Raw genomic sequence first — 25517 nt, forward strand, 5'->3', positions numbered from 1 at the left:
GATACCATAGCGCTTTGGGATGCCCTGGGGTCATGAAAGGCAATATATAAATTATAGAATCATAGAAAGTTACAGCACGGAAGGAGGTCATTTGGCCCATTGTGTCCGTGCTGGCCGAAAAGGACCTATCCAGCTTAATCCCACTTTCTAGCGCTTGGTCTGTAGCCCTATAGGTTACAGCACTTCAACTGCACATCCCAGTACTTTTTAAATGAGTTGAGGGTTTCTGCCTCTACCACCCTTTCAGGCAGTGACTTCCAGACCCCCACCACCCTCTGGGTGAAAAGAATTCTCCTCGGCTCCCCTCTAATCCTTCTACCAATTACTTTAAATCTATGCTCCCTGGTCACTGACCCCTCTGCTAAGGGAAATAGGACCTCCCTATTCTCTCTATCTTGTCCTGTCATAAATTTATATACCTCAATTAAACCTCCTCTCTGCCTCCTTTGTTCCAAAGAAAACAACCCCAACCTATCCAATCTTTTCTCAAAGCTAAAATTCTCTAGCCCTGGCAACATCCTCGTAAATCTCCTCTACCCTCTCTAGTGCAATCACATCTTTCCTGTAATGTGACCAGAACTGTACGCAGTACTCACCAACATTTTATACAGTTCTAGCATAACGTCCCTTCTCTTATATTCTATGCCTCGGCTAATAAAGGAAAGTATCCTGTATTCCTTTTTAACCACCTTATCCACCTGTCCTGCTACCTTCAGGGATCTGTGGACATGCACTCCAAGGTCCCTTTGTACCTCTCCACCCCCCCCCCCCCCCTCAGTATCCTCCCACTTATTGTGTATTCCCTTACCTTGTTTGCCGTCTCCAAATGCCTTACCTCACACTTCTCTGGATTGAATTTCATTTGCCACTTTTCTGCCCACCTGACCAGTCCACTGATCTTCCTGCACTCTACAGCTTTCCTCCTCACTTTCAACCACACGGCCAATTTTTCTATCATCTGCAAACTTCTTGATCAAGCCCCCCACATTCAAGTCCAAATCATTAATATGTACCACAAAAAGCAAGGAACCTAGTACTGTTTCCCACTGCAAACAGCCTTGCGGTCACGAAAACACCCGGCAACTGTTACCCTCTGTTTCCTGTCACTGAGCCAATTTTGGATCCAACTTGCCACTTTCCCTTGGATCCCATGGGCTTTTACTTTTTTGATCAGTCTGCCATGTGGGACTTTGTCAAAAGCCTTGCTAAAATCCATGTACACTACATCAAACACGTTACTCTCATGCAAGTTCTTTCTTTCAAAGTGCAAGAACGTCCAAGCTTTTTATATTTGTGGGATTAACAAAATAACTGCCTTCCTGTTTAAGTATGGCATGGAGCTTTTCAAGCACCGTGGGACATTTTCTATGTTAAAAACATATAATTGCAAGTAGTTGTTGGGACATGAATGGTTATACATGTTCAATGATGGGCTGAATGGCCTCCTGTGCTGTGTCACTCTATGATTCTAAATTGGTAAAATTTTTGATGCTTATGGTCACTCTTAAGTGGTGCTATAGTTCATGCTGTTTTTCTTGTGTAAATAGCTTAAGTTTCTGTAAATGCACCATGTCTATGAACCGAAACCTGGGTCTTTTATTCTTTGCTGCAGTGAGTTAGTGTAATGCAGGTGCTTGAACATATAGGATACCCACCATCTTTCCCCATCCAATTGGAATGTAGAAAATAATCAACTCTAGACCACTTTGCAAAGGCTAAATTACTGATCAAATTTATTTACTATTAAGATCATTCACAGAACCAAGATACAGCACAATTTGTAATTACAGTACACAGAACAGTGATGACTGACTGTTTACCCAAATCCTTCAGGTGAACTCTTGGAACGATAGTAACTGGTGGTAAATTCTTGTTACTTAGAGCTCTCTCCACCTCTGAAACAGCTCAAGGAGCTGAAACTCAACCACCAATCCTAAACCACAGTTTACAATTAATTTTTGTTTGCCCAGTCAGTTTGAGAAGAAATGGCCATACTTCCAGCAGTTAATTCAGACACTGCAATGCCCTTCTCACTAATATTGACACACACATCCACAAGTATGTAAAAATGAAGTCACAATCTAAGAAATTCAATTGACAAAGTACTTGGTTGATGTGTGGCTCAAGAGAAATCAAACTATATTTTAGGCGGAATGGGTCATGTAAACACCATTTTCAAAACAGCATTCTTGTTTGGGACATTGAATTATTTAAAATACTTGTTCCTTTTCAGATACCCTTTAACTTGATTTATTCTTAATTGAGGATTTCTGTACCTATGAAACAGTCAAACCATCTCCGAGCAGCCATTTCAGCTTTCATTCCATTTTAGAAATGGGTCAACGTCACTTTGAACATAGATATACACCTAACGTGAGAACCTATATTTTCATCACATTTGTCCGGCTGTCTCTTGCAATATATTCCCTATAACTACCTGTAGGATAAAAGTTGAGGACAGAAAAAAACTTAGCATATTGATTGGCTGTCCCTTCAAGTCTTCCAGTACTAGGCGGTTCATCTGAGTCAATCTTGCTGCCGTTCCTGAGCCTCATCAGGCATAGCTCCATCAGAACACCCGGGTAGCTGCCTCAGTGACAATAGATGGGCATTTTAAGTGCTCTCCACTTCTGGGCCATCTTCAAGAAGAACACAGCAATTGCTGCTGCACCCATGTGAGGCACAAAACTCACTATTATAATACAAGTGACTGCTGCATTGATGCTTCAGAAACAACCCACTTGTTAAGCTAGCACCAGGTGTATGTAACCTTACACATCTCACTGACGAGTTCCACTGGTGTGTAAGTTTTAATGAATAGCCTTTTAACGAGCGAGACCTTAAACACAAAACATTTGCTTGGGTCATTGGTAGCATTGACACCTTCAAGTCAGAAGGATGTGGATTCAAAGCCCTACCTCAAGGACATGAGCAAGAAAAAACTAGGCTGATATTTCAGTGCAGTACTGAGGGAAATGGTGCATTGTGAGATGAAACATTAAAGCGAGGCTCTGCCTCGTCAGGTGGAAGATCCCATTGCACTATTTAAAGAGCAAGGGTGTCCTGGCCATCATTTATCCCTCAACTAAAACATTAACTGGTCATTTATCTTATTGTTGTTTGTAGGACCTTGCTATATGAAAATTGGCCACCACATTTACCTACGTAGCAAGTGAGAATACTTTGAAATAACCATTGACTGTGAAGTGCTTTGCAACACCCTGAGGATGTGAAAGTCTTTTGAGTTGTAGGAATTCAGAAAATCACTAAACATAGAACAGGAACAAAAACAAAAATACTCCAGATGCTGGAAATCTGAAAAAATCCCAGAAGATGCTGGCTATACTCGGCAAGTCAGTCACAGCAGCTATGGAGAGGGCACTGCCTGAAATTTTGACTTATCACTTCTCTCCACAGGTGCTGTGCATGATTTGCTGTGAGTTTCCAACATTTTCTTTGTTGTTTAGCGGAACACGCTGTTAGTATATTCTCCTTAGATTCCATCACTAATTGAACAAAAAACTGCAGACGCTGAAAATCTGAAACAAAAACAGCAAATGCTCGCAACACTGAGCAGGTCAGGCAGCATCTGTGGAGAGAAAAAAAGAGGCAATGTTTCGGACCCTGTCAAAACTGTTTTCCTGAAATGTTAACTCCTTTGTTCACCCCACAGATGCTGCCTGACTTGCTCAGTATTTCCTGCATTTACTGCACAAATGTCCACTTTTGAGAGATTTTATCAAGTAAGGAATTTTGGCCCTGATTTTTAGGATGCATTTATCCAGCAACTTCAACTGCATTTTGTAGAGTTGGGGCCTGAGCTGACTTGAGAGAGAAGTGATGAGACTACATTTGACACCACATGGAATGCAACAGTGTCAAAGCTGGTTTAAAAAGTGCCCAAGGGATCTCTTGGACTCACTGGACCCGGGTAGGAACATAGAAATTGCTAGACGATAGAAGACCAAGGTCCATCTGGTTCACCACCTACATCTTGGTAGTTTCATGATACAATGATAATAGAATAGAATGGTTACAGCACAGAAAGAGGCCATTCAGCCCATCAAGCCCGTGCCTGCTCTTTGTAAGAGAATCCAGTTAGTCCCATTCCCCTGCTCTTTCCCTGTGGCCCTGCAAATTTTTTCCCTTTGCGAAGATTAGTGGCAGGTCAGGAGATTGGACAGAATATAAAAAACAGCAAAGAATGACGAAAAGAATAATCAGGAAGGAGAAATTAGAGTATGAAAGAAAGCTAGCTAGAAATATAAAAACAGATAGTAAGAGTTTCTACAGATATTTAAAAAGAAAAAGAGTAAGTAAAGTGAGTGTTGATCCTCTAGAGAGTGAGTCTGGGGAATTAATAATGGAGAATAAGGAAATGGCGGATGAATTGAACAGATATTTTGCGTCCGTCTTCACTGTAGAGGATACAAATAACATACCAGAAATAATTGTGAATCAAGAGGTGAAAGGAAGGGAGGAATTTAAAACATTTACAATCACCAGGGAAAGGGTTCTGAAAAATATATTAGAACTAAAAGCTGACAGGTCCCCAGGTCCTGACAGACTTCATCCTAGGGTCTTAAAAGAAGTGGCTGCAGAGATAGTAGATGCATTGGTATTAATTTTCTGAAATTCCCTAGATTCTGGGAGAGTCCCATCAGATTGGAAAATAGTGATGTAACTCCTCTATTCAAGAAAGGAGGGAGACAGAAAGCAGGAAACTACAGGCCTGTTGGCTTAACATCTGTCATAGGGAAAATGCTAGAATCTATTATTAAGGTTATAGCAGGGCACTTAGAAAATCTCAATGCAATCAGGCAGAGTCAACACAGCTTTGTGAAAGGGAAATCGTGTTTGACTAATTTATCAGAGTTCTTTGAGGAAGTAACAAGCAACGTGGATAAAGGGGATCCTGTGGATGTGGTGTACTTGGATTTCCAGAAGGCTTTTGACAAGGTGCCACATCAAAGGCTACTACACAAAATAAGAGCTCATGGTGTAGGGGGTAACATATTAGCATGGATAAAGGATTGGTTAGCTAACAGGAAACAAAGAATAGGCATAAATGGGTCATTTTCAGGTTGGCAAGATGTAACGAGTGGAGTACCACAGGGATCAGTGCTTGGGCCTCAACTATATCAATGACTTGGATGAAGGGACTGAATGTATGGTTGCTAAATTTGCTGACGATACAAAGGTAAGTAGGAAAGTAAGTTGTGAAGAGGACATAAGGGGCTCAATTTCACAATGGTGGTGGGTTGGCGGGGGGGGGGGGGGGTGATGGTGTGCGTGGCAAACCCGCATGAACCAAACTTACCGTTTCCGACACGATCACACGCTGATTGATAGTGATTAACGTCCTCTCCGGGTTTTGCGCCTGGCAGCTAGCCTGATTGACAGGCTGGCTGCCATCAGGAGCTGCAACATGAGGGGGGGGTGGGGACAGGAGAGAGCCACACATCATCCGGTGCTGGAACAGAAGATTGGGGGGGGGCGGTAGAGGGGAAGATCGGGAGATGATCAGGGGGACATTGGAGCAGGTTTCAAAGGTAGGTTCATTTTGTGTTTTCACTTCCTTCTATGGTGTTTTATTTAATATATTTTGTTTCTTTTTCCCTGATCCGGCCCTTCATCAGGGGTGAATCAGAAGCGGTGGGCAAGCCGCCCAAGTAAAAATCTTTCTAATCCCTTCACCTGTCACAGGTAAAGTGCCTTAAGTACCTCAATGAGGTACGTGTGGCTCTTTAACTGTCATCCCGCCGGCTTTAATTGCCGGCAGGACTTCAGTTTTCGGGTCGCCCGTGCGCGCGCACAGGTGGGTCCCTGGGAAAATCGGAAGTCAGTAGGTTGGAGCTGGCTTCTGAACCCGAATGGGATTTCCACGATTTTCAGAGCCCCCCCACCCCCCCACAATTGCCACCTAAAATCACACCCCAAGGAGTCTGCGAAAGGATATAGATAGTTTGAGTGAGTGGGCAAAAATTTGGCAGATGGAGTATAATGTGGGAAAATATGAACTTGTCCACTTTGGCAGGAGGAATAGAAAAGCAGTATATTATTTAAATGGAGAGAGATTGCAGAACTCGGAGGTACAGAGGGATCTGGGTGTCCTAGTACATGAATCACAAAAAGTTCGTATGCAGCTACAGCAAGTCATTAGGAAGGCAAATGGGAATGTTGTCATTTATTGCAAGGGGAATGGAATATAAAAGTAGGGATGCTTTGCTACATTGTACAGGGCATTGGGGAGACCACATCTAGAATACTGTGTGCAGTTTTGGTCTCCTTATTTAAGAAAGGACATAATTGCTTTAGAGGCGGTTCAGAGAAGGTTCACTCGACTGATTCCTGGGATGAGGTGGTTGACCGGAGGTCTCCGGTTACGGTTATTAGCTTAGTACAAAGAGGAGAAGAGTCAATTCTCTCTTAACTCTCAATTTGCTTTATTCACATCGTTAGTTCATATACATATAGCTTATACGTCTGGTTAGATATAGACATGCAGTTTGCACCAGGTTATACAGTTTTGTACCCAAACTAGGATCTAAACGCACACCCACTAGGTTTCTCTGACACTCCCTGAGTGGTCACAGAATATAAAGGCTATCACCCGAAAAGGAGAGCTGATGCTGGCCAGGCGTTCCGTTCTCTCTCTCTCAACGTCGTCTCTACGTCCCTGACATAGGTTCTTCCACTTCTACGATGGTTGGTCTCTGGAGTCTTCGCTGGCTCCACACCCCAGATTCTTCATTCTTATTCTGAATCTTATCTCTTCAAGCTGTGCTGTCTGTCTCTCCCGTTGGTTTAGGCTTGCTCGCCTAATTTGTGTCTTCTCCTCATTGGCTCTGTCCCAAGGACTTAGGTAGTATTACCTCATTACTCCTTTTCTAAATAAGGACTTGTGTCTTATCACATCTCCTTTGTCTTTCACAAAACTTAGCTAATTCAAACCAGTTCCAGCCAGCTCAGGCCAGCGACTGAACTCAGATTACTTCAGTTCAAAAGTTGCTTATGCCTGTGTGTCAGCAGCTCAGAATCTCAGTAGTTTCTGCAACCCCTGGCCAACAAGGGGGGTTATCTTATGAGAAAAGGTTGGACAAGTTGGGCCTGTATACACTGGAGTTTAGAAGAGTGAGAGGTGATCTTATTGAAACATAAGATCCTGAGGGGACGTTTCCCTTTGTGGGAGAGACTAGAAGTAGGGGCCACAGTTTAAAAATAAGGGGTCTCCCATTTAAGATGGAGATGAGGAGAAATATTTTCTCTCAGGAGGGTCGTGAATCTGTTCCCCAGTGAGCAGTGAAGGCAGGGTCATTGAATATTTTTAAGTCTGAGTTAGATAGGTTCCTGATTAACAAGGGAATCAAAGGTTATAGTAAGTAGACGGGAAAGTAGGGTTGAGATCACAATCAGATCAGCCATGATCTTATCAAATGGCAGAGCAGGCTTGAGGGGCCGAATGGCCTACTCCTGCTCTTAATTCGTATGTAAGTATTTATCCAATTCTTTTTTGAAAGCCATGATTGAATTTGCTTCCACCACCCTTTCAGGCACATTCCAGATCATAACCACTCTCTGTGTAAAAAGAAGTTTTTCCTCATGTCACCTTTGTTTCTTTTGCCAATCACCATAAATCTGTCTCCTCTGGTTCTCAACCCTTCTGCCAATGGGAACAGTTTCTCTTTATTTACTTTATCTAAGGAGACTCATTCACTTTTGATTTAAAACATGACCTATTTTGATTTATCTCACTCCTTAAAAAAAAATTACAGCTTTAAAAGGTGTAACTGTTACTTCTTGATGATAAACCTCGTGGATTGTGACATCCTCTGAAATTCAGGAGGAACCCAGCAGAACATTAGGGGGCTAGACCGTCTGATAGCTGCAGCAGCTCAAATGTTATTGAGTACAGAAGATAAACATTAATTTTAATGAGAAACTGCATTCAGTTAGAGAGGGGGGGGGGGCGGGGGAAGGGGAATGCAGGCAGTGACGGGAAAGGGCAAGTGTTTCAGACCAGGAAGGAACCCCTGCTAGTACGACACACCTCTTGCTTTTTAAAACTAGATCCATCAACATGAAGGGAGGGAAAGAGATGGTCAGGACTTAAGAGGGAGAGATCACTAAACCCATTTAAAAGACGTGGAGCTTGTTTATTTTCCATAGTGAGACGTGTCCAAATTGGTTACACTTTAACCCCTTGAAAACCTATAAAATGACCAAGACCCGACAGGCCCCAATTACAGCTGGTACCGGGAGTAGGGCAGAGCCCACTTCGTGCTTGCTCCCTCCAGGAGGCTGAGTGAAGCCTTCCTGCCCACTCATTTTTGTGGGACCTTTTCCTGCCCGAGACTCAGGGCCTGTGACTGAGTGAAGCGACTGGCAAGACTCTCAAGCGACCCCACTCACACAGAGAGACACCGAGACGGGAGAGAAATGGCCCCAGCCTTGCCATTCATTAGTTGGTGACTAATCATAGAAATTGATTGCTATCAATTACTCTACAGCAGACCCAGACATGACATAGGAACATAAGAAATAGGAGACGACCATAAGGCCCCTCGAGCCTGCTCCGCCATTCAATCAGATCATGGCTGATCTTCGACCTCAACTCCACTTTCCTGCCTGATCCCCATATCCCTTGATTCCCCTAGATTCCAAAAATCTATCTATCTTAGCCTTGAACATATTCAATGACTGAGCATCCACAGCCCTCTGGGGTAGAGAATTCCAAATATTCACAACCCTCAGTGAAGAAATTCCTCCTCATCTCAGTCTTAAATGGCCGACCCCTTATCCTGAGACCATGGCCCCTAGTTCTAGACTCTCCAGCCAGGGAAACAACCTCTCTGCATCTATTATCTATTTTCTTCTCCCCTTCCTGTCACCCAATCATGCCTACTTTCCTTTCTCCAGAGGTATTTTTCCCCCAACCAATCACTACTCCTCTGCCCTCCTACTCTCCTGCTGCCATCCCAGGCTTGAATCCCCCTCAAATAAGCCCACAGCTACCATCAATGCCTCTCTTGGTATTCTTTGAAGGGGCCATTGAGGCACCCCTTACTATCTCATGAGCAGAAATTCCAACTGCTCCATCCTCCCTCTCTCACTGACACCTTATCCTGAGACTATGCCCCCTAGTTCTAGACTCTCCAGCCAGGGGAAACGGCCTCTCTGACCCCGAACAATCAGTCCTCAAAAGGCCTTACTTCATCCCCTTACACCCCCACCTCAATGAATTGCGAGCTCAACATGATGCTGAGCTCTTCTTCCGTCGCCTTCGCGCCCACTTCTTTGGCCAGGAGTCTTTCCCCGCCCCCCCCCTCCGCACAGCGGACCCTTTCTCTAGCTTTGTATCGTCAGCAAACTTGCTGAGCTTTTCCAGCATTTTCTGTTTTTGTTTCTACCATTTCCTTACTCTGCATTAGAATTTCTCCTGTCTCAGCCTCTAAGGGACCAATGTTTACTTTCACTACTCTCTTCCTTTTTACATATTTGTAGAAACTCTTACTTTTTAAAAAAAATATTTCTTGATAGTTTACTCTCATTTCTACTTTCTCCCTCTATCAATTTTTTGGTCATCCTTTGCTCGTTTCTAAAACTCTCCCAATCCTCAGGCTTACTACTCTTCTTGGCAACATCATATACTTCTTTTAATCTAATACTATCCTTGACTTCTGTAGTTAGCCACAGATAGATCACTTTTCCTGTGGAGTTTTTATTTCTCAATGAAATGTATATTCGTTGAGAATTATGAAATATTTCTTTAAATGTTCTCCATTGCTTATCTACTGTCATATCTTTTAATCTAATTCCCCAAACTACCTTAGCCAACTCACCCCTCATACCTACCTAGTTGGCTTTATTTAAACTTGAGACTCCAGTTTCAGACTTAAGTATGTCACTCTCGAACTCAATGACACGAGGAAAACCCCAGTAGTCGAGTGCTTTGGGAACCATAGGTCCAAAGTCACCTTTTGCTCCCAAGCATGTTATACTTACCAGATCATGTCTCAAATTACTCACTCATTCCTAAATAACATTTTGGGATACACTAAGAAATCTATCTAATTTGCATTTGAATGAATCAATACTAACTGCTTCCACCGTCTCCCTAGGGAGTCTGTTCCATAGATTGATCGTCTGCTCACTGAAATATTGTTTTGAATTTACTCCCCTTCCAGTACAGACAGTGTCCTCTGGTTCCTACTGTTCTGGACAAGGTGAAATAACTTATCATGGTCCACATTATCTATTCCCTTTAGAATCCTAAAAACTACAATCATATCATCTCTCAACCTTCTCTTCTCCAGTGAGAACATACCCAATTTACATAATTGCTCCTCATAATCCAATCCCCCCATCCCCTCAATCATTCTGGTTGCTCTCTTCTGTGACCTTTTAATAGCTACAATATCCTTTTTTGTGCTGTGGCGGCCAGAACTGTACACAGTATTCCAAGTGCGGTCACTCCAATGATTTATAAAGTGACAGGATTAGCTCATTATTTCTGCACGCTCCTTAAACCTAGCTGGAGTAAGTTTAAATATATTTGTAAAAATACTGATGTTCTTACCCACATTTAAACTTGAACCACTGTGCACGTGTATCCAAACATGTATAGGGCTTTCTTCTAAGCAGGAGCCAGGCAGCATAGCCTGGCTGTTACAGATAGCACTGCTACTACCCAGTAGCTGCACCTTTTTAAGCACAAGAACCTCATTTAAATTTGGCAGTACAGAACTTAATCTGAAACAATTAGCTTCATTACAAGCGATAGGAAGGGAGCTGATCAATTTCATATCAGCCATTTTTAATATTTCAGATACTTAAACTTACATCATTTTGTAGGATGGGTTAACAATACAGATTTAAATACAGTACAATTTTTTGCAGCTTTTACTGTTTTATTTCAACACACGAACATCTGTGCAACACTCAGTCTAGTGCAGACGCCTAGTCTGCTGCACATACTGTGAACAAATACTATGGCCAATCCTTAGGCAATCGGTCCTGTGTTTAGAAGAACAGCATTTGATGGAGCCAGGAAGATCAGAAGTTATTCTCGGTCACTATCACTGCTGTCGCTGCTGTCGACATCCAGCTCTTCCAGGGATCTTCTGTTTATATGGGAGGGGGTGGAACATGGAAAAATATTAAAAAGCCTTAAAAAACCCACAAACAATTTAGCTTTGTAATAAATCTTAATGCTTTGCCACATGAATTTAAAAAGAATAATCTATTTACATCCAACGCGGAATAGGCAAAAACAACTTGCATTTATATAGCGCCTTTAAGGTAGTAAAACGTCCCGAGGAGCTTCACTGGAGCGATTTTCAAACAAAATCTGCCACCGAGCCACATATTGATATTAGGACAGGTGACCAAAAGTTTGATCAAAGTAGTAAACTGAGAGGAGAGGAGAGAAGAGAAGAGAGAATTCCAGAGCTGAGGGCCTAGACAGCCGAATGCACAGCCACCAATGGCGGAGAGAAGAAAATCAGGGATGTGCAAGAGACCAGAATTGGAGGAGTGCAGAGATCTGAGGGCTCAGTCCCTGTGGATTGGTATGAGTGAGGTAAATGAACTCGTACTTTTTTTCCCCTCTGTGCCACTGCAAAAGGAAATTCTACATTTAAAAATATTGGTTACGAACTTGAACTATGCTAAGGAGACAGGCTTACTTCTGTTCATCAGTCAGCTCGAATTCGGTCATCACCCTCTTGGAGAGCTCCGCTGTAGTGGGTAAACTGAACGCACTGGCCAGCTTCACCAAGTCAAGGGCCAGAGCCTTGTTACCGCTTTCCTTAGCGCAGTCCAAGAATTCGTCCAGTAGATCTTTACTGAATAAAAATAAAGGTCAGATCGTCCATAAAAGCTAAAAATTTCAAAATACAATAAGCAATCTCTAAAGGAGGTTCCATCCCATCATTTTGAAATGTACAGATCCACATACTATTAATGTGAATAGATGAACATTAACATAGAGCCAACTTACCCAGGAACTCTGTTGTTAGTTTTAAAAAATTGCAGCATTCCCCTGGAAACAAATACAAGAAGTTATTGTACACACATTACTGACTATTTATTCACCAGATGAGAATACAAGCAAAACAGCAGGAGCTCCTGCACTATCCCACACAAAGAAACATAATATAGGAGCAGGAGTAGGCCATTTGGCCCTTCTCAGCCATTCAAAATGATCATGGCTGATTGTCAAACTCAATACCCTGTTCCCACTTTTCCCCCCATATCCCTTGATCTAGTGAATATAGGCCTAGTCGGCCCAATCTCTCCTCATACGTCAGTCCTGCCATCCCAGGAATCAGTCTGGTAAACCTTTTTTGCACTCCCTCCATGGCAAGGGCATCCTTCCTCAGATAAGGAGACCAAAACTGCACACAATACTCCAGATGTGGTCTCACCAAGGCCCTGTGTAACTGCAGTAAGACATCCCTGCTCTTGTACTCAAATCCTCTTGCAATGAAGACCAACATACCATTCGCCTTCCTAACAGCTTGCTGTACCTGAATGCTCGCTTTCAGCGACTGGTGTACAAGGACACCCAGGTCTCGTCGCACCTCCCCTTTTCCCAATCTATCACCATTCAGATAATAATCTGTCCTTCTGTCTCTACAACCAAAGTGGATAACCTCACATTTATCCATGTTATACTGCATCTGCCATGTTCTTGCCCACTCACCCAACTTGTCTGAATCACATTGGAGCCTCTTTGCATCCTCCTCACAGCTCACATTCCACCCCAGCTTTGTGTCGTCTGCAAACTTGGAAATGTTACATTTAGTTCCCTCATTCAAATCATTGATATATATCGTGAATAGCTGGGGCCCAAGCACTGATCCCTGCGGTACCCCACTAGTCACTGCCTGCCACCCGGAAAAAGACCCGTTTATTCCTACACTGTTTCCTGTCTGTCAACCAATTCTCAATCCATGCCAGTATATTCCCCCTATTCCCACGTGCTTTAATTTTGCACACTAACCTCTTGTGTGAGACCTTATCAAAAGCCTTCTGAAAATCCAAATACATCATCATCCACTGGTTCTTCTCTATCTATTCTACTAGTTAGGAACATAGGAATAGGAGTAGGCCATTCAGTCCCTTGTGCCTGCTTCGCCATTTGATAAGATCATGGCTGATCTGTGATCTAACTCCATATAGCTGCCTTTGGCCCATATCCCTTAATACCTTTTAATCCTCAGTAGTTACATCCTCAAAAAATTCCAGTAGATTTGTTAAGCATGATTTCTCTTTCATAAATCCATGCTGACTTTGTCCAATCCCGTTAATGCCCTCCAAGTGTTCTGTTATCACATCTTTTATAATAGACTCTAGCATTTTCCCCACTACTGATGTTAGACTAACTGGTCTGTAATTCCCTGTTTTTTCTCTCCCTCCTTTTTTAAATAGTGGGGTTACATTTGCCACCCTCCAATCTGTAGGAACTGTTCCAGAGTCTATAGAATTTTGGAAGATGATCACCAATGCATCCACTATTTCCAGGGCCAGTTCCTTTAGTACTCTGGGATGTAGATTATCAGGCCCTGGGGATTTGTCTGCCTTTAGTCCCATTAATTTCCCTAGCACTATTTTTTTTTTTTACTAATACTGGTTTCCTTCAGTTCCTCCCTCTCACCTGACCCTTGGTTCCCTAACATTTCTGGCAGGTTATTTGTGTCCTCCTTTGTGAAGACAGAACCAAAGTATGTGTTTAATTGTTCTGCCATTTCTTTGTTCCCCATTATAACTTCCCCCATTTCTGACTGTAAGGGACCTACATTTGTCTTCACTAATCTTTTTCTCTTGACTTATTTATAGAAGCTTTTACAGTCAGTTTTTATGTTCCCTGCTAGTTTACTCTCATACTCTATTTTCCCCCTCTTAATCAATCTCTTTGTCCTCCTTTGCTGAATTCTGAACTGCTCCCAATCCTCAGGCTTGCCGCTTTTTCTGGCAATTTTATATGCCTCCTCTTTGGATCTAATCCTATCCCTAATTTCTTTTGTAAGCCACGGTTGAGCCACCTTTCCGGTTTTATTTTTGCGCCAGACAGGAATGAATAATTCATAGAATCATAGAAGTTTACAACATGGAAACAGGCCCTTCGGCCCAACATGTCCATGTCGCCCAGTTTATACCACTAAGCTAGTCCCAATTGTTGTAATTCCTGCACATGTTCTTTAAATATTAGCCATTGCCTATCCACTGTCATCCCTTTCAGTAAAGTTCCCCAATCTATCATAGCCAACTTGCACCTCATACTTCATAATTTCCTTTATTTAAATTCAGGACCCTAGTTTCGGATTCAACTATTTCACTCTCCATCTTAATGAGGAATTCTATCATGTTATGGTCGCTCTTCCCCAAGGGACCCCGCACAACAAGATTGTTAATGAATCCTTTCTCATTGCACAATACCCAGTCTAGGATCGCCTGTTCTCTCGTTGGTTCCTCAACATATTGGTCTAGAAAATGATCACGTACTTACTCCAAGAATTCCTCCCCCACAGTATTATTGCTAATTTGGTTTGACCAATCTATATGTAGATTAAAGTCACCCATAGCTGTATCCTTCTTGCATGCATCTCTAATTTCCTGTTTAATGCCCTCCCCTACATCTCCACTACTGTTTGGGGGCCTATAGACAACCCCCACCAATGTTTTCTGCCCCTTGGTGTTTCTTAGCTCCACCCATACAGATTCCACATTGTGATTTTCCGAGCCAATATCCTTCCTCACTATTGCATTGATTTCCTCTTACTAACAATGCTACCCCACCTCCTTTCCCTTTTTGCCTGTCCTTCCTAAATATTGAATACCCCTGGATATTCAGTTCCCATCCCTGGTCACCCTGCAGCCATGTCTCCGTAATCGCAACTATATCAGAGCCGTTAACATCCATCTGCGCTGTTAATTCATCTACCTTATTGCGAATGCTCCGCGCATTTAGACACAATGCCTTTAGACTTGTCTTTAAGATTGCTAGTCATCTTAGTTTTATTTTGCGCTATGGCCCTATTTGTTTTTCACCCTGGTTTTCTCTGCCTTCTACTATTGCTTCTTCCCTTTCCATCTTTTGTTTCTCTCCTTGTTTCCCCTCCTCTGACTCCCTGCTCAGGTTCCCATCCCCCTACCATTCTAGTTTAAACCTTCCTCAACAGCACTATCAAACACCCCCACGAGGACATTGGTCCCGGTCCCGCTCGGGTGTAGCCCATCCCGCTTGTACAGGTCCCGCCTTCCCCAGAACTGGTCCCAATGTCCCAGGAATCTAAATCCTTCCCTCCTACACCATCCCTGCAGCCACGCAGTCATCCGGTCTATTCTCCTGTTCCTATACTCACTAGCACATGGCACTGGTAGTAATCCTGACATCACTACCTTTGAGGTCCTGCTTTTTAATTTATCTCCTAACTCCTTAAATTCACCTTGCAGGACCTTATCCCCTTTTTTAATCTATGTCATTGGCGCTGATAAGGACCACGACTACTGGCTGTTCACCCTCCCCCTCCAGAATGCCCTGCAGCCGCTCGGTGACATCCTTGACCCTAGCACCAGGGAGGCAACATACCATCCTGGAGTCACGTTTGCGGCTGCAGAAACGCCTATCTGTTCTCCTTTCAATTGAATCCCCTATCACTATAGCCCTACCACTTTTACTCCTCCCCTCCTGTGCAGCAGAGCCACCCGTTGTGCCACGAACTTGGCTCTTGCTGCTTTCCCCTTACTCTTACATAAAATTTACAGCACAGAAATGGGCCATTCGGCCCAACCGGTCTATGCCAGCGTTTATGCTCCACACGAGCCTCCTCCCACTTTATTTACTTCATCTCATCCTAACCTTCTGTTCCTTTCTCCCTCATGTATTATCTAGGTTCCCCTTAAATGCATCTGTGTTATTCCCCTCAGCCACTCCATGTGGTTGCAAGCTCCATATTCTCACCACTCTCTGGCAGCACTTTAATTAAAACACAGTGGATCAAAGTAGTGATTTTTTTTTTTCCCGGTGCTACTGGGAGGTGAAGCTATTGCTCACAGCAACTCAAGCAAACTGCTGGTATTCACCTCAAATTAAAAAAAAGACGACCAGATAGAGGTCTTTAAAATCATGAATGGATTCAAAAGAGTTGTGGAGAAACAATTTCCACTTGTGGGTGAGTCTAGAACAAGAGAGGCATAAATATAAGATAGGCACTAACAGATCAAATAATTAATTTAGAAGGAATGTCTTTATACAAAAAAAAGAGGGGGGAAAGGTGGAAAATGCTGCCACATGGAATGGTTGACTATGATAACATTGACATATTTAAAGGAGAGGCTTGATGCATACAAGAGGGAGAAGGGAATAGAGGGACATAGGTCCTAGACTTGGAGGAACAGGCAGGCAGTGCAGGAATCCCCTGGGAGTGTGGCATTCAGTATTGAATACTAGTGAGGGCGATGAAACCTCAGGGGAGTGCAGTCAGAAACAAATCCATGGCACTGTGGGAGACTCGGCTGCACAGGGGGCGACACAAGGAAGTGTAGAAATGCAGTTGTTACAGGGGATTCGATAGACAGGGAGATAGACAGGCATTTCTGGGGTCAGTGACCAGGGGACGTAGATTTGAAGTAATTGGTAGAAGGATTAGAGGGGAGCTGAGGAGAATTTTTTTCACCCAGAGGGTGGTGGGGGTCTGAAACTCACTGCCTGAAAGGATGATAGAGGCAGAAACCCTCAACTCATTTAAAAAGTACTTGGATGTGCATCTGATGTACCCCTGATGTGCCATCACCCACAGGACTACGGACCAAATGCTGGAAAGTGGGATTAAACTGGATAGCGGGATTAAACTGGATAGCTCTTTTTCGGCCAGCACGGACACGATGGGCTGAATAGCCTCCTTCTGTGCCGTAACTTCCTACGATTCTGCAACCGCGTCGAGAGTCTCGAAAGGTGTGTTGCCTCCCGGGGTAAAGGATATCTCTGAACAGATGTAGGACATCCTGTTTGGGGGAAGGGAAACAGCCAGAAGTCATGGTCCATGTTGGAACCAATTGCATAGGGTTGAGGTCCTACAGGCAGAGTTTCAGGAGTTAGGAAAAAGATTGAAGAACAGGACCTCAAAAGGCAGTAATCTCTGGATTACTCCCAGTGCTAAAGAATACGGAAACAGGAAGACAGTGCAGGTGAATGAGTGGCTGGAGAATAGGTGCAGGAGGGAGGGCTTCAGATTCCTGGGGCATTGGGACCAATGTCCTCACAGGGGGGGTTAACCAGTTATTTGCGGGAGGGTTTAAACTAAATTAGCTGGGGGATGGGCACCAGGACTCGGCAGAGAGGAGAGACAAGGTGCATAGAAAATTAGGAGGGACAAACAGCAATAGAAGAATAGCATAGGAAGAGCAGGAATTAGATGCAGGAAGAAGCAAAGCCGACTAGCATGGTGTTGGAATGTATGTGTGTTACAAATAAGATTGACAAGCTACAAGCGCAAGTTGCCAATTGTATCAGGGTTATGATATAGTGGCTATCACGAAGACCTGGCTTAAATAAGGGTAGGAATGGGAACTAAACATTTCTGGCTACAATGCATTCAGGAAGAATAGGGAAGGAAAAAGACAAGGGTGGAGATGGCAATATTGATCAAGGATAATATTACAGTTCTACAGAGGGACGATATACTAGAGGATTCAAAGACTGAATCTATTTGGTTAGAGTTAAGGACCAGAAAAGGAGCTGTTACATTGCTGGGTGTTTACTATAGACCCCTAAATAGTGAGGAGGTGATAGAGGAACAAATCTGTAGGCAAACTGTAGAGAAATGTAAAAATAATAGAGCAGTAATAGAAAAAAAAGAGTAAAGGGCAAAGAGAGTGAAGAATTCCTAAAATGTGCACAGGAGAACTTTCTTAATCAGTGTGTTTCTAGCCCATCGAGGAAGGAAGCAATGTTGGATCTAGTTCTGGGGAATGAAGTATTGCAAGTGGAGTGTGTATCAATGGGAGAACATCTGGGGAATAGTGATCATAATATAATTAGGTTTAAAGTAGTTATGGAAAGAGATAAAGAAAAATCAACGGTGAAAATACCCAACTGGAAGAGAGCCAATTTCAATGATCTGAGAAGGGATCTAACACTGGTGGACTGGAAACAAAGATTGGCCAAGAAACCAGTAAATAAACAATGGCAGGCCTTAAAGGGTAGAGTTAGTTCAGGTACAAACCAAGCATATACCCATAAGGAGGAAAGCTAGGGCATCCAAAGCTAGAGCTCCCTGGATGACAAAGGAAATAGAGGTTAATATAAAACAGAAGGAATGTCAGGTAGAGAATACACCAGGCAGAATATAGAGAGCAAAAGGGGAAATTGAAAAAGGATATAAAGGCAAAGCGCAAATGTGAGAAAAGATTAGCAGGTAACAAAAGGGAACCCAAAAATCTTTTATAAACATATAAAAAGTAAAAGGATAGTTGACAGAATAGTGGGGCAGACTGGGGACAAAAAAGGAAATCTTCTTGTGGGGGCAGAGGGGATGACTGAGGTACTGATTGAGTACTTTGCATCTCTCTTCACAAAAGAGGATTAAGTTAATGTCACAGTAGAGGAGGAGGGATTGGAGATATTGGATAGGATAAAAATAGAAAGGAGGTGCTAAATAGGTTGGTATCACTCAAAGTTAACAAGTCACCCGGTCCAGGTGGGATGTTTCCTAGGTTGCTGAGGGAAGCAAGGGTGGAGATAGCAGAAGCTCTGACCACAATCTTTCAATCCTCCTTCGATATGGGAGTGGTGCCAGAGGACTGGAGGATTGCAAATATCACACCTCTATTCAAAAAGAGGGATAAACCTGGTCAGTCTCATGTCAGTGGTGCAAAAACTAGAGACCATTATCAAGGACAAAATGAATTCTCACTTGGCAAATTGTGTCTGACTAACCTGATTGAGTTCTTTGATGAAGTAACAGAGGGTTGATGAAGGTAGTGCAGGAGATGTTGTATGGACTTTCAAAAAGCATTTGATAAAGTATCACATAACAGACTTATTCCGAAAATAAAAGCACATGGGATTAAAGGGACGGAGGCAACTTGGGTACATGATTGGCTAAGGGATAGGAGGCAGAGAGTATTGTTCGGACTGGAGAGAAAAGGGTTGTGAATCTTTGGAGTTCTCTACCCCAGAGGGCTGTGGATGCTAAGTCGTTGAGTATATTCAAGGCTGAGATAGATAGATTTTTAGACACTAGGGGAAATTGAGGGATATGGGGATCGGGCAGGAAAGTGGAGTTGAGGTCGAAGATCAGCCATGATCTGATTGAATGGCGGAGCAGGCTCAAGGGGCCGTACGGCCTACTCCTGCTCCTATTTCTTATGTTCTTATGAATGCAGTGGGGTCCTTCAGGGATCAGTATTGGGACTGTTGCTTTTCTTGTTATATATAAATGACCTGGACTTGAGTATAGGGAGTACAATTTCAAAGTCTGCAGATGATACAAAACTGGGCAAAGTTGTAAATAGTGAGGATAGACAGACTGGTGAAATGGGCAGACACATGGCAGATGCAATTTAATGCTGCTAAGTGTGAAGTGATGCACTTTGGGAGGAACAACATGGAGAGGCAGTGTAATTTAAATTGTAATTTTGAGAGGGGTGCATATTCACAAATCTTTAACAGTGGCAGGGCAAGGCGGTTTTGTTGGGCCAAAGTAGAGGGAATTCATTTTTTTTTCGTACATAGAAGGTTGTTAAGATCTGGAATGCACTACCTGAAAGGGCGGTGGAACTTTCAAAAGGCAATTGGATATGTACATGAAGGGGACTAATTTGCAAGGTTATGGGGAACTTGTTAAGAAAGCATGTGGGATACTTGGCTTTGTAAATAGAGGTATTGAATACAAAAACAAGGAAGTCATGCTAAGCCTTTACAAATCAGTGGTTAGGCCTCAGCTGGAGTGTTGTGTACAGTTCTGGGCACCACACTTTAGGAAGGATGTCAAGGTCTCAGAAGATACAGAGGAGGTTTACCAGGATGACACCAGGGATGAGGGACTTCAATTATGTGGTGATTTGAAAAGCTAGGATTGTTCTCTTAGAGCAGAGGTGGTTAAGGAGAGACTTAGGAGGTATTCAAAATTATGAGGGGTTTTGATAGAGCAAGATAGGAGAAACTGTCTCCTCTGGCAAGTAGGTCATAGATATAAAATAATTGGCAAAAGAACTAAAAGGGAAAATGAGAAAGATTTTTCAATGTACATAGGGGGTTGTTAAGATCTGGAATGTGCTACCTGAAAGGATGGTGGAACTTTCAAAAAGGCAACTGGACATTTACTTGAAGACTAATTTGCAGGGTTATGGGGAAAAAGCTGGGGTGTGGGACTAAATTGGACAGCTCTTTCAAAGAGCCGGCACAGGCACAGGCACAATGGGTCGCCTTCTGTGCTGTAAGATTCTATGACATAGGGGCAGGGTGGGAAAAGGTAATTAGAGTGGGAGGAGGCTGGTGTGAAGTATAAACACTGGCTTAAACCAGTTGGACAGAATTATCTGGATCAGTGCTGTAGATTCTACGTAACTATATAAAAACTGTCCCTCACCCATACCTTCAAAAGCAAATCTTTGCTAATCTGTTGATAAATTTCTGTGCTCATCGAACAAGGAATGATGGTGTTGGAGAATGGAACATCTTCCTACTTCAGACACCTATTATCATATGAGTTTGGATGAGGAAGGACCTTGTGATTTCACCATCAAGCACTTCCAGATCAACTGGTAAAGCACAGGCTACTATTGAATTAAGCTCCCTCTACTTTGGCCCAACAAAAGCTTAATTCCAATCTTCTGAAAAGCATCCTCTGCTGCATGAACGTTACCCTGTACCCTGAGTGAGACTACTACTTGGTATCTAGGGCTGTTTTCGCGTTGTGTGCAAATACCACATGAATTCTAGCGTCGAGAGTTTCCAACCTTATAGGAGGACCCTTACAGTCAATGGAGAGGAGACTTGTATTCCATCGGCCTGAACTGAATTTAAAACTCGTGCCAAAAGTGAAAGAACAGTGTGCTAATCCACTGCATCTCACCAAAGACTCACTAACCCAGTCCCCCTCCTTTGTATTATTGCCAGATACATTTTGTGACACAAATTACTCTAGTTATCACACTTTAAACATTTTTTTAATAGCTAGTTATATTTCATTTTTAAAGTATATAAAAGGAGATGAAATATCTCCTTAAGCATTAACATGATCATTAAAGAGGCTTTGACCAGCCATAAATTGCAATCTAGAGTACTTACCAAGCATCTTGAGTTCGACCTCCTCTCAAGAGCAGAGCAGTCACGTTCCCCAAAGAAGTAGCCGTCCACTGTAAGCTATGGATTTGGTCTCTCTTATATACAGCCTTTATATCCAGCGCACAGTCAGCAAATGCTACTTGTAACTGTAAAGAAATCCACAGACTAATTTAAATACTTCAATATATACTGGAAACCTCATCTCCCCTCCATCTGGGGGTGGTGGAGTTGGGATGCACAAGCATAGTGTTTTTGGCAGGTTCCAAATGAGATGCCTTGGATCTTCCCAATGTTAAACTGGAGAAAGTTTTGGCTCATCCATGACTTGCTTTCAAACAACCTTTTAAACCAGGAGGATTATTCCAGACTGGAATGCCCTACCCAAGTGGATAGACAGGTAACCTTACTAAAAACAATTATATTCCTGCTTCTGTTCTTCCACTTGACCCTTGGGTTTGCTATGGGACAAGATTTGTCCCTTCCTAATATTGGTGTCTGACTGTTTTCCCCTCATTTTCACTCATAGGCTTAATGTTTAAGTGTTTCACCCCAATTACCTGTTCCTTGTTGCGCTGATTGTTCAGAACCCTGGTAATTGGGCCCAAGCCATTTCCTGGTGTAAATTCTATGCTATTCTACTCCTAAATGTCCCTGACAAAAATCAAGCCTTTTGCTTCTCTGCTGTTAGTCTTCACCAAGACTCATTAAAACAAATGGTGTTAGTTTATACAACCACTTGATGTTACTGTTGGTTACCTCAATCTTGCCCCAGTTGTTTGAATATCATAATTTTATATTTAAGTTTGGTATCACAAAACAGATACGGGTAAAGAAGTCCATTCGGCCCATTTAAGCCTATCCATCCAGAATGAATTTGTGGCTTGTACTCTGCCTGGAAGCCTATTTCTCACTCTGTGGGAGGACTGAAGACTTCGGCTCTGGGCACAAACTCCATCCCCTTCCTTTGTCACTGTCTCAGGCTGAACCAGACCCTTTGCAATCTCAGCATCTTATTGGAACCTGAGCAGAGCTTCCGTCCCTATATTTGCTCCATTAGAGAAATAAAAACTACTTCCACATTTGTAATCACCACCTCTGCCAGTGTCACCAACTCAAATGTTTTTCTGGTCAGCCTCCCATCCTTCACCCTCTAAACTTCAGCTCGTCTGTAACTCTGCTGCTGACATCCTGTCCCACACCAAGTCCTGGTTGCCTATTACCCTTGTCCTCGCTGACTAACGTGGGATTCTGGTTCCCCCAATAATTAAATTTAAAATTCTCATCCTAGTGATTAAATTCCCCCCATTGCCATGCCCCTTCCTCAATCTGAAACCTCAGTTCTTCAAACCCTCCCTTGCTTTAACTCTATCCTCTTCAAATCCCCCCCCCTCTTTTCACCCCACCATTGGTAGCTATGCCTTCAGTACCTAGTCCCACTCTCTGAAATGCCCCCCTCCCATCTCCAAATACCTCTCCTCCTTTAAGATCATCCTCTGAACAAGCTTTTGGGTCCCCCCTCTTAAATCCTTCTTTGGCCCAGTGGCCATGTTTCCTTACCCTTCTGTGAAGTGCCTTAGGTTGTTTTTCTATGTTAAAGATGCTGTACGAATGCCAGTTGTTATTGCTGTTTTTGATATAATTTCTAAACTTGCCCGTTTCCAGTTTGTATTCTGTAATTTTAGTGTAATGTTCTGGATTAACATTTTCTATACGGTTTACCATTTTAAATACTTCTGAGGTCCCCACTCAGTCTCTTTTCAAGGGCAAACAGTTCAAGTTTTTCCAGTCTTCCCCCATAAAATCAGTCCTCTGATGCTCTTCTCTACACTGCCTCAGGGGCAGGAACGCTGCCCCATGTGTCATGGTGGGCAAAACGGGACAAGGTATTCAAGGTGCAGTCTGACCAGAGCACTGTACAGTTTTAGCAAGATATTCTTTGAGTTGTATTCTACTGTTTTGACTAAATGGTTTAGCAATGTAATTGCTTAGATTGCTGGTCTATAGTGACTGGACATGCTAAAAACAGAGTCTACTGATATCCCCAATATCTTTCAACTTCAATCTTGGCTTCATTTTCGCTGGGTCAAAATCACAGAATTCCCAACCACTGCCAGGGCAGTATCACCACAAGTACTGCAAAACCCATCAACACCTTCTCAGGGCAACTAGAAGAGGGGGGGGGGGGGGGCGGGGAAGAGAAAGGAGTCAGGTGAGGATAAATTTAGAAATCTAAAAAGAGAAAAAAGTCAAGGCAACAGAGCGGTGTAGTGATTTAGGTAAGGATAGGCAGAGTGTGGCAGGAAGGGACAGAATTTAACGGTAATAGTGCATCAGCAAATAAGGTCAAAGTGGTAAAAAGTTAAAATTAAAGGCTCTATCTGAATGCATGAAGCATTTGTAACAAGATAGATGAATTAGTGGCACAAATATAGATAAATGGATTTGATCCAGTAGCCAAACTCTTTGACAGAGCACAAATCTAATATTTTAAAGAGTATTATGCATCTAACTATTGATGAGATAATGTAAGCAAACAATATTGGCACATTTTGGGGCCTATTTTCTCGTGTTAATTTTTATGCTGACTTAGTCCCAGTTAAATCTCTTTCAACTTCAACCTTGGCTTCATCGTCGCTGGGTCAAAATCAGGGAATTGCCAACCACCGCCAGGGCACTACCACCACAAGTACTGCAACCCACCAACACCTTCTCAGGGCAACTGGAAAGGGAGGCAAGAAAGGAGTCAGGGGAGGGTAAATTTAGAAATCTAAAAGAAAAAAAAGTCAAGGTGAACAAAGTTGGGACGTTTTGAAAAGACAGGCAGAATGGAAAAGGAGGTGGGGGCGGGGGCTAGCCGTAATAATAAAGGATGATGTAAGGACAGCGGTGAGAAAGGATTTTGGCTCGGAGGATCAGGAAGTAGAATTAATATGGGCAGAAATAAGAAATAACAAAGGGCAGAAAACACTGGTGGGAGTAGTTTTTAGGCCTCATAATAGTAGCTATACCGTTGGACAGAGTATTAATCAAGAAATAAGAGGAGCTTGTGACAAAGGTAATGCAATAATCATGGGGGACTTTAATCTTCACATAGACTGGACAAATCAAATTTGCCAATGCAGTTTGGAGGATGAATTCATTGAATACATTCAAGATGGTTTCCTAGAGCAATAAGTCATGGAACCAACCAGGGAACAGGCTATTTTAGATCTAGTATTGTGTAACGAGATAGGGTTAATTAGTAATCTGACAGTAAAGGATCCTCTGGGGAAGAGCGATCATAATATGATCAAATTTCACAATGTGTTTGAGTGTGACGTACTTAAGTCTGAAACGAGTGCCTTAAACTTAAATAAAGCCAATTACATAGGTATGAGGGGTGTGTTGGCTAAGGTAGATTGGGAAATTAGATTAAGATATGACAGTAGATAAGCAATGCCAAACATTTAAAGAAATATTTCAATATACTCAACGAATATACATTCCATTGAGAAATAAGAACTCCACGGGAAAAGTGATTCATCCGTGGCCAACTAAAGAAATTAAGGATAGTATTAGATTAAAAGAAGAGGGATATAATGGAGCCAAGAAGAGTAGTAAGCCTGAGGATTGGGAGAGTTTTAGAAACCAGCAAAGGATGACCAAAAAATTGATAGAGGGAGAAAGTAGAATGAGAGTAAACCAGCAAGAAATATAAATACAGATTGTAAGAACTTCTACAAGTATGTAAAAAGGAAAAGTGTAGCAAAAGTAAACATTGGTCCCTTAGAGGCATTATAAATGGGAAATAAGGAAATGGCAGAGATATTAAACAAATATTTTGCATCTGTCTTCACAGTAGAAGACAGAAAAAGCATACCAGAAATAATGGGGAACCAAGGGGCTAATGAGAGTGAGGAACTTAAAGTAATTATCAAGAGAGAAAAAGTACTGGAGAAATTAATGGGACTAAAAGCAGATAAATCCCCTGGACCTGGTGGCCTACATCCTAGGGTTCTAAAAGAGGTGGCTGCAGAGATAGTGGATGCATTGTATGATATCGTATGTACATGTATGATCTTCCAAATTTCCCTAGATTCCAGAATGGTCCCAGTGGACTGGAAGGTAGCAAATGTAACCCCGCTATTCAAGAAAGGAGGGACAGAGAAAACAGGGAAGTACAGGCCAGTTAGTCTGGCAGTCATCGGGAAAATGCTGGAATCCTTTATTAAGGAAGTGGCAA

General features: G+C 42.6%; 1 protein-coding gene across 1 annotated transcript in view; it reads right to left on the reverse strand.

Moving 5' to 3' along the window:
• Window positions 1–10782: 10782 nt before the first annotated feature.
• ptcd3 (pentatricopeptide repeat domain 3) overlaps window positions 10783–25517 on the reverse strand; it is a 52454-nt gene continuing 37719 nt past the window's right edge. Inside the window, exons 21-24 of the mRNA XM_067982347.1 lie at window positions 21299–21441; window positions 12002–12043; window positions 11688–11846; window positions 10783–11123 (exon numbers count right to left, since the gene is read on the reverse strand). Of these exons, the coding sequence (XP_067838448.1) occupies window positions 11063–11123; window positions 11688–11846; window positions 12002–12043; window positions 21299–21441 (405 nt within the window). The 3' untranslated portion in view covers window positions 10783–11062. The remainder of the gene's footprint in view (window positions 11124–11687; window positions 11847–12001; window positions 12044–21298; window positions 21442–25517) is intronic.

Source organism: Heptranchias perlo, chromosome 1, assembly GCF_035084215.1.
Source record: "Heptranchias perlo isolate sHepPer1 chromosome 1, sHepPer1.hap1, whole genome shotgun sequence".
Lineage (NCBI taxonomy): Eukaryota > Metazoa > Chordata > Chondrichthyes > Hexanchiformes > Hexanchidae > Heptranchias > Heptranchias perlo.